General features: G+C 39.6%; 1 protein-coding gene across 1 annotated transcript in view; it reads left to right on the plus strand.

The window, feature by feature from the left end:
- PKD1L3 (polycystin 1 like 3, transient receptor potential channel interacting) overlaps positions 1-9,511 on the plus strand; it is a 354,098-nt gene extending 344,587 nt beyond the window's left edge. Inside the window, exons 27-32 of the mRNA XM_058528165.1 lie at positions 557-684; positions 1,324-1,484; positions 5,348-5,558; positions 6,010-6,111; positions 7,910-8,041; positions 8,424-9,511. Coding sequence (XP_058384148.1) covers positions 557-684; positions 1,324-1,484; positions 5,348-5,558; positions 6,010-6,111; positions 7,910-8,041; positions 8,424-8,507 — 818 coding nt within the window. The 3' untranslated portion in view covers positions 8,508-9,511. The remainder of the gene's footprint in view (positions 1-556; positions 685-1,323; positions 1,485-5,347; positions 5,559-6,009; positions 6,112-7,909; positions 8,042-8,423) is intronic.
- The last annotated feature ends 674 nt before the right edge of the window (positions 9,512-10,185 follow it).

A 10,185-nucleotide genomic window follows, 5' to 3' on the forward strand; every position in this document is an offset into this window, starting at 1 on the left:
TATAAACATCTGAGTATTCCTGGGATACTATTAGTATTCATGGGATAATATTAGTGCTTTGCACATAGAAAGTATCTAAATTTGAAATGGCTTAAAGCATTTTCATCATACTAATTTCTGTATTTTAAATAGCTTTAAAGAAAAGTACCACGCTTACATTTAACTCCATCCTCCCCTCATTTTACATTCCAGTCATCAGTTCTCTCTTTCAAACATCGTTGCAACATGTCAATTTATCTCTGCAGCCATTCTAACTTGGTAAGGGTAACACCTCCAAGAGCTGTTAAGTCATTGACACTGCCTTCCAGGAGGGATCAACAGTATAATCCTCTCCCTCCACTGACTTTTAGTGCAGTCAGCACATTTCTCCAATAGCATTGCATATATGATCTCATTTAATATTCACGTCAGCTCTAGAGGAAATACATAGTGTAGACTCAGGAACCTTTGAAATTGATACCAGGAACAATTGAGGTTACTTCAAAGACAGAGTTTGAAGGGAAGAGGGCAAAAGTTGTAAAGACTCTTGACTCCAGCTGTTCTTTGTTATTCTCAGGTGCTTTCTTCACCTCTGTAAGACTGGACACTTTAAGTTCCCTTCAGACATCAAAGGAGGACTTTGCCTGGTCCATTGTTTCACAAGTCATCTATTATCTACTTGTCTGTTACTATGCCTTCATACAGGTGAACTGAAAATGTTAGATGTAAGAAATTCTCTAGGTTACCAGATATTATTTGGGGAACTCCACAATGAGCTATTACTAGAATTATGGCTATAATTTTGGTCGTTTCCAGAAGCCTGAATTCAGTTAAAGGCTAACTGGCTTTCCACCAAGTAGCTAGCTTTTTCAATTTTCAAGCGTTAAAGAAGTAAGTCTGGAGAAAGAATGTTATTTTCTGTACAGTTGTATTGCCCTTATAAGGTAATCATAGCAAGAGATTAAAAGTATGATGAACAGAGCAAGTATTCAGAAATCCAGATGATTGCACCCAAAAAAGAATATATCTTAAGCCAAACACAATGTTTTCCTTATTTTCAGGCTTGATAACTAATTTAGAAACTTTATTATTATTTACTTTTAAGTTTAAGCAACAAGAAAAAGAATGAATGTATCCAATGAAAGCTGTATTAGAGAAGGCCAACTTTTCTGTAGGCAGCAGCTTTGAGTTACTACAGAGCAACCAAGACCATAACCCATTGTGTCCAGGTTAGATTTGACAAGTCCCCAGCCGAGTGCTTTGCCAGGGTTCCTAACACTTCATTAGGGAGAAACCCAGCTAATCTTTCAGGCAAACAGTAGTCACTGTGGTGTCCATGTTTAGGGTCGTCGGCTGAAACAGCAGAGGTGGAGGTTCTTCACTAGGAAAAGAAACATTCTGGACATGAGCATAATCCTCATTAGTTTTGCCATCTTGGGGCTTGAAGTGAAGCTTATGTCTCTACATAAGAAAAACATGGCACAACACCGCTATGACCGGGACAGGTAAGAGGGAGCCTGAGGAGCAGAGACTATTCCTACTCAGTGTCCAAAGTTTCATGATTACACACAAGTACAGGCATACCTCATCTTATTGGACTTCGCAGATAGTGCGTTTTTTACAAATTCAAAGTTTGTGGCAACCCTGTGTCAAGCAAGTCTATTGGTGCCATTTTTCCAACAGCATTTGCTCACTTCATGTCTCTGTACCATATTTTGGTAATTCTCGTAATATTTCAAACTTTTTCATTATTATTACACTTGTTACGGTGTCTGTGACCAGTGATCTTTGATGTTACTATTGTAATTGTTTTGAGGTGCTACAAACTGTGCCTATACAAGATGGCAAACTTAATGATAAATGTTGTGTGTGTTCTGACTGCTCCACTGACTGGCCCTTCTTCCATCTCTCACTCTCTCCTTGGGCCTCCCTATTCCCTGAAAAACAACCATGCTAAAATTAGGCCAATTAATAACCCCACAATGGCCTCTAAGTGTTCAAGTGAAAGGAAGAGTCACATATCTCTCATTTTAAATCAAATGCCTGAAATGATTAAGCTTGGTAAGGAAGGCATGTTGAAAGCCGAGACAGGCCGAGAGCTAGGCCTCTAGTGCCAGTTAGCCAACTTGTGAATGCAAAGAAAAAGTTCTTGAAGGAAATTAAAAGTGCTACTCCAGTGAACACATGAATGATAAGAAAGTGAAACAGCCTTATTGCTGATATGGAGAAAGTTTTAGTGGTCTGGATAAAAGATCAAAGCAGCCACAGCATTCCTTTAAGTCAAACTCTAATCCAGAGTAAGACCCTAACTCTCTTCAATTCTGTGAAGGCTGAGAGAGGTGAGGAAGCTGCAGAAGAAATGTTTAAGCTAGCAGAGGTTGGTTCATGAGGTTAAGGAAAGAAGCCATCTCCATAACATAAATGCACAAGATGAAGCAGCAAGTGCTGATGTGGAAGCTACAGCGAGTTATCCAGAAGATCTAGCTAAGATAGTTAATGAAGGTGGCTACACTAAACAACAGATTTTCAATGAAGACAAAACATCTTTGCATTCGTAGAAGATGCCATCTAGGACTTTCATAACTAGAGAGGAGAAGTCAATGCCTGGCTTCAAAGCTTCAAAGGACAGGCTAACTCTCTTGTTAGGGGCTAATGCAGCTGGTGACTTTAAGTTGAAGCCAATGCTCATTTACCATTCTGAAAATTCTAGGGCCCTTAAGAATTATGTTAAATCTACTCTGCCTGTGCTCTGTAAATGGAACAATAAAGCCTGGATGACAGCACATCTATTTACAACATGGTTTACTGAATATTTTAAGCCAACTGTTGAGATCTACTGCTCTGAACAAAACATTCCTTTCAAAATATTACTGCTCATTGACAATGCACCTGGGTACCCAAAAGCTCTAATGGAGATGTACAATGAGATTAATGTTGTTTTCATGCCTACTAACACAACATCCATTCTACAGCCTAAAGATCAAGGAATAATTTCGACATATAATTCTTATTATTTAAGAAATACATTTCATAAGGCTATGGCTGCCATAGATAGTGATTCCTCTGGTGGATCTGGGCAAAGTAAATTGAAAACTTTCTGGAAAGCATTCACCATACTAGACGTCATTAAGAACATTCGTGATTTATGGGAAGAGGTCAAAATATCAACATTAACAGGAGTTTGGAAGAAGTTGACTCCAACCCTCGTGGATGACTTTGAGGGGTTTAAGACTTCATTGGAGGAAGTAACTGCAGATGTGGTGGAAACAGCAAGAGAACTAGAATTAGAAGTGGAGCCTGAAGATGTGACTGAAATGCTGCAATCTCATGATAAAACTTTAGCAGATGAGGAGTTGCTTCTTATGGATGAGCAAAGTGGTTTCTTGAGATGGAATCTACTCCTGGTGAAGATACTGTGAAGATTGTTGAAATGACAACAAAGGATTTAGAATATTACATAAACTTAGTTGATAAAGCAGCAGCAGGGTTTGAGAGGACTGAGTCCAATTTTGAAAGAAGTTCTGTGGGTAAAGTGCTATCAAACAGCATCACATGCTACAGAGAAATCGTTCGTGAAAGGAAGGGTCAATTGATGTGGCAAACTTCACTGTTGTGAAACTTTCTTATTTTAATAAACTGCCACAGCCACCCCAGCCTTTAGCAACCAGCACCCTGATCAGTCAGCAGCCAACGACATCGAGGCAAGACCCTCCACCACCAAAAAGATTATGACTCGCTGAAGGCTCACATGATGGTTAGCATTTTTAAATTAAGGTATGTATGTTGTTTTTAGACATAATGCTATTGCACACTTAATAGACTACAGTATAGTAAACATAACTTTTATATGCAATGGGAAACCAAAAAATTAATGTGATTCACTTTATTGCAATATTCGCTTTACCGTGGTGGTCTGGATCTGAACCCACAATATCTCTGAGGTATGCCTGTATTCTTTCACACTCCCCCTCCTCCTCCACTGTTCTACCAGATCTATATTTGTATAATACCAGAGTTAAACATAGAACTCAGACTAATGTCCACAGCAGAGAAAACAATTAACTAGAAACCTTTTATTCTGCTAATCACATTGAAAAGCTCTTGTCTTCACAGTACTTAGGTATGTGCTTATCAAAGATAATGTATTTAAATTTCACATAACAAGGGCCTGAAATTTGTCATTATTTTGCACTCTGGTGAAGGAATAAAGCCAAAGACATGACAAATGCTCATCCTTTAAATAAAACCACGACACCCCCTTTAAATTCAAAGAGTGTTGCTTTCTGGGTAGAGATGTTCATCTATTAGCTCATCCATACTGAGAGACATTCTCTCTCTTCTCTGGTCTTTCTCATGGGGAAGAGCATCTATTTCGCAGACCAAGTATTGCCACGTGGTGCTTTTCTGATCTTTCAGTGGTCATCAGCCTGGGCCACCGATCTGTCTAAGACTGAGGCAGTGTCCAGGAAGGCCTTGCAGAGGGTTTTTAAGCAGGGACAGTGAGTCTGTTGCAGTTTGAATGGTGTTAGCAGCTGAGGTCCAGCCTGCTGTGTGGCATTGCGTAGGTCTAAGACAATAAAAGAATTGTGACTGAGCGCCAACTTACTCATATCTATGGAGGTCTTTCCAAGTAACCTAGTTGCTGCAACAGAAAATTATAAATGCAGGGGCCAGCCGGTGGCATAGTGGTTAAATTCGTATGCTCCGCTTCAGCGGCCCAGGGTTCACAGGTTCGGATCCTGGGCGCGGACCTACGCACCGCTTATCAAGCCATGCTGTGGCAGGCGTCCCACATATAAAGTAGAGGAAGATGGGCACGGATGTTAGCCCAGGCTAATCTTCCTCACCAAAAAAAACCCCAAAACATTATAAATGCATCTCTCACATAACAAAACCCAATTGGTAAAAAAGAAAAAAAACTCTAATACAAATTAAAGGATCAATTATCTCCTGCTGGAGAAAAATATAGGATTAGAGTGTTACAGAAAACAGACTAGCATAATAGCACATCTCATTAGGTTAACTCATCTCCTTTTAAGAGGAGACATTTAACTTAAACCAGAACAGTGGAGGAGGGTGGCCTTGATTTGCAGAATGAATTTGGAGTAAAAAAATCAGCTAGGGGTTGCATTTCAAGGTTTCTTCAGCCCAGCTCCCAACCAATATGTGGCCTTTTGCCAGTGCTCTCACATCCACAAATACAGGAGGCTACCCTGGAAAGCAGAGTTCTTACGTCAAGTGTTTAACCTAATAGGACTCACAGAGCTGCTGTACTTCAGCAGCAGGAGCACTGGAGAAACTGGCATCGCAGGAATTGATGATGGCAGACACTTCAAGCCGAATAACTGTCCGCCTTCCTTGGTTACAGGTTCATCAGCTTCAATGAGGCAGTAAAAGTGAACTCAGCTGTCATTCACCTCATGGGCTTCCTGGTTCTGTTGGCAACTGTTCAGCTATGGAACCTGCTGCATCTTATCCCCAGGCTGCAGGTCATCAGCAGAACACTCAGCAAAGCCTGGGACGAGGTGGTGGGCTTCTTGCTGGTCATCCTGATCCTGATGACAGGCTATGCCATTGCTGTAAGCCCCCATTCCCAGTGTCTGTCTTCTCCTAAGTGCTGTGGTCTTGGAATCACGTTGCTTCCCTTAGAGAAGATCACTCGATGGAAAACCATCAGTTCAAGTGGGCAAAGAGTTTTGGAGAAAAGTTTAGGTTTTAGTTGTAGTTCCATACTTAACTAGCAATGACTTAAACTCATGTTTGTCTCATATCTAAAATGGGGATAAAACTTAGCTCACAGGAAAATGTGAAGGTCAAATAAATTTATATGAAAACACTATGTAATTACAAAGGAATTTTACGTATTCTTTTAGTCATAATAATTTGAATGGCCACGAAGGAATTTCTTTAATTTTCATTCCATTGGCTTCATGTTGGCCTCATCATCATCAAGCACCTCGGGACAGAAAGAACTGCAATTGGCTCCTCTGCTCTCCACCCCCTCTGACTGATCTTTCTCCTTCTTTTCAGTTTAACCTGCTGTTTGGATGGAGCATCTCTGACTACCGAACTTTTTTCAGCTCAGCAGTGACTATTGTTGGTCTCCTGATGGGAATGTCTCACCACAAGGAGGTGAAAACCCCCATCCTGGCTTCCCTGTGGAATTCTATTTGGTTAATATGTCTAACGAGGGGAGAACTGCTTATAAAAGCAGCCCCTACTGTACCAATGCACACTGCATAAGAGAGCGATTTAGGTCCTTTGCCATTCTGTTTAATGGTACTGCCTATGCATACAGCATTTGAGTGGCTATTAGTTTCAGAAATCTGGCTTTTTCTTAGCACGTAGTACCACCTTCCTCACCTCTTGTATCCTTAATCTTATTGCCCAAGGACGCTGGGCCTCAACTTGTGCTCCTGCACCGGGCCAGATTAACATGATTTGCTGCTTCTTTCTCAACGGCCCTTTGAAGTGTACAATGGAAGTGACCTAAACAAAATTAAGGAGGTACAATTCCAGGAAGAACTGCAATATTTCTGTTCATAATTAATACTTATTTCAGAGAGCCTATTATTTTCCCCCAGGAACTACCAACACAAATCTCTTTTTATTCAACATAAAAAATAAAGTAGGAAACACAGATGAGGATTGGGGTCCCAAACACTAGCATATAAAAATTTGATCAGGGAAGAAAAACTGCAATTCAAGTTAGTGAAACTGCCAAGATTTTCATCAAGGCTTATCATTCTGATAATCTAGAATTCAAAGGTTACTAATTAAAATGGGTAAGTTAACATAGTTTCTAATGTGGAAAGTTACCACCTTCTTAAGACACAAGGAAGAATATAACTGCTATTTTGGGGGGACTATTTTGTTGTGATTCTAGCCGCAATCACTAGGAAACGAAGCCCTCACCCCTGGACCACTTTATATACTAAAGCTCTTAAGGAAGTAACAATCAGAATGAGAAACTGTTGCTAACACCTACTTTTTGACTTAAAAAAAAATAAAAGCCTGTCTGCTCTAATTATAATCATACAATATGAAGGACAAATGGCATATATTTACTGAGAAAAGTTTTGCATCACAAACTTCAAAGAGATTGCCCAAACTATTTGATTGACCTGGAGTTGTTACAATTAAGAACTTTTAAGTAAGTGGATGATAGGTTGGTACTAGGAAATGTTTTGTCATATAGATTTCCATGACAGTGGTATTTATCATATGTATTCATCCTAAGTTGTTGGGTTTTGTTTTGTTTTTTTTTAAAGTGTCCTAGTGGCAACAATGAATGAGCCAATACTCAGGGAAAATAAATATCATTTGTTAAAATGAACACCTAAATGAAAAGAATATTGTTATGGAAACCATTTTAGTATAAACTTGAGAAAGCTCTCTTTATACTGAAAAGTAAACAATGGCACAACTCAGTACTTACACTTTTAAAGATACCAATGGAAAAAATCCATACTAAATTAAGTCAATTTTCTATGGCTAACCTGTTAAAGTTTATTGGGATGCTACTGTGTTTAGAGTAGAAGGTTCTTGGAATGGCAAGATAGTTTTCATTATCATTTTTGTTATGTATGTATTCTTTCAATACTTTCACTACTCCTTGAAGCTTTGTTTATATTTTCCAGAATTGCCAAGACTCATATGGGCTTTGAATCATTTATAATTCCATTGCAACTCACCAGTTTTCTTCTGGTGAAAGCCCTGAAGGCACAATTATTTTTACACCCTTTGTTAGTCACTCTTGCTCCTCTGTCCACTCAAAAGTATTTTTAGTATTTTTTTCTCTCTAGTTTCCACTAGACATAAATGTTTCTTCATATGAATATATACCAAACATTAGCATATAACTTACATTTTTGAAGTAGAAATTAAAGTGTCAGTGTTTAAACTCAAAAGTGTTTTATTGTCCATCCAGGTTATTGCTTTAGACCCAGTCCTGGGCTCCTTTCTGATCCTCACCAGTGTCATCTTGATGGTACTTGTGATCATTAACCTTTTTGTTTCTGCCATTCTAATGGCCTTTGGTAAAGAAAGAAAGTCCCTTAAGGTAGGTAACTCTATGGCTCGGTGATTGAAATATAAACTGTATCATGATTTTATATCACTGGAAAAGCTCAACTGTAGCTGCTCTCAAGATTACAGACTGACATAATGCACAGTATCAGCATATTCCCTTTATTAGTCTCCATAGCTCTGCCATTTTCCTAGGAAACCCAATTTACCAAGACTACATTATGGTCTATATCCACTGTCCTATAAATAGCTGGCCCTCAACTGTTAAGTAGCAGAAACACCCCAATGCCTGACAGTAAATCATTAAACAGTATCTTTACTATTTACTTTATATTTACTGGCTTTTTGTATCTTTGGTACTTTTTTCCTCCAACATTAGCAACAATTTCAATTTCCTCACTTTTCTCCTCAAATAGACTCGGAAAGAAGCTACACTGATAGATATGCTGCTACAGAAGCTCTCAAGTTTGTTAGGAATCCAGCGGCACCAGAACACGTGAGCAAAGAGCCATGACAACAATGGGCATTGACACTGAAGTTTTATTACCTCCTAGCTTAGCTTATTACTTCTCAGTATATTAATACTTATCTTTGCATGACATAGATTAGGAAATTGAAGATGTTTATAATTTGTTGTTGTTAGTGCCATCAAGCTGATTCCGACTCCTAGTGACCCTGTGTACAGCACAGTGGAACCCTGCCTGGTCTTTTTGTGCCATCCTTTCATCTTCTGGCACAATATAAGTGCTCCACGGCTATTCACACGGTTTTCATGGCCAATTTTTTTGGAAGTGGGTGGCCAGATCCTTCTTCACAGTCTGTCTAGTCTGTAAGCTCTGCTGAAACCTGTCCACCATGGGTGACCATGGTATTGAAATACTGGTGGCATAGCTTTCAGCATCACAGCAACATGCAGCTGCCACAGTATGACAACTGACAGACAGGTGGTATAGTTCCCTGACAAGGAAGTGAACCCAGGCCTCAGCAGTGAGAGCGCCCATCTTAACCACCACTGCCTATGTTTAGAACACATTTTATTTTATAAGTCAGTGAGGAATCAAAATCCCCTTGGCTGCAAGTTCTTATGTTTATGGATCTTGGCACTGTCAAAGGGTTAACACTGCAAGAGGGACAGAGGATAAACCAGCTCTGCTGCCAAGCAGCAAGTAACAGGACACTCACCACCTATGTTCCAGGATGGCTGTGGGAAATATGCATGAGTCAGAAGTGAGCTCACTGCAGCTTATTAAAAATAAAGATACAAGCATGAGATATGGTTGATGGGCAGCCCTGTCCCAGAGTAACCAAGCAAACTCACAGATGCTATCTGGGCTTAAACAGAAACTGAAATGGACTCCTTACTGCTGCAGGTATCCATATTACCCAGGGAGCCAAAGGTAAAGTCTGGCTTGTGCCCAGCATGGGTCACTCGTTTAAAACACTCTCCCCTAGAGGATGTGGAGAGAAGGGAACTCTCATACACTGCTGGTGGGAGTGCAAACTGGTGCAGCCACTATGGAAAACAGTATGGAGATTCCTCAAAAAATCAAGGATAGAACTACCATATGATCCAGCTATTCCACTGCTGGGTATTTATCCAAAGAACTTGAAAACACCAATGCGTAAAGATACATGCACCCCTGTGTTCATTGCAGCGTTATTCACAATAGCTAAGACTTGGAAGCAACCTAAGTGCCCATCAAGGGACAAATGGATAAAGAAGATGTGGTATATATACACAATGGACTACTACTCAGCCATAAGAAACGATGAAATCCAGCCAGTTGTGACAACATGGATGGACACTGAGGGTATTATGCAAAGTGAAATAAGTCAGAGGGAGAAGGTCAGATACCGTATGATTTCCCTCATTAAGTGGTAGATAATAACAACAACAAACAAACACATAGAGACAGAGATTGGATTGGTGGTTACCAGAGGGGAAGGGGGGAGGGAGGAGGGCAAAAGGGATAATTTGGCACAAGTGTGTGGTGATGGGTTGTAGTATTTGCGTGGTGAACATGATGTAATCTATGCAGAAATAGAAGTATAATGATGTACACCTGAAACTTATACAATGTTATAAACCAATGTTACTGCAATAAACAAAAAATTTAAAAAAAAAAATCGGAAAAAAATAAAATAAAATAATAAAATACTCTCTCCTAAAACCCAAAT

This window comes from Diceros bicornis, chromosome 32, assembly GCF_020826845.1.
Source record: "Diceros bicornis minor isolate mBicDic1 chromosome 32, mDicBic1.mat.cur, whole genome shotgun sequence".
Taxonomy (NCBI): Eukaryota; Metazoa; Chordata; class Mammalia; order Perissodactyla; family Rhinocerotidae; genus Diceros; species Diceros bicornis.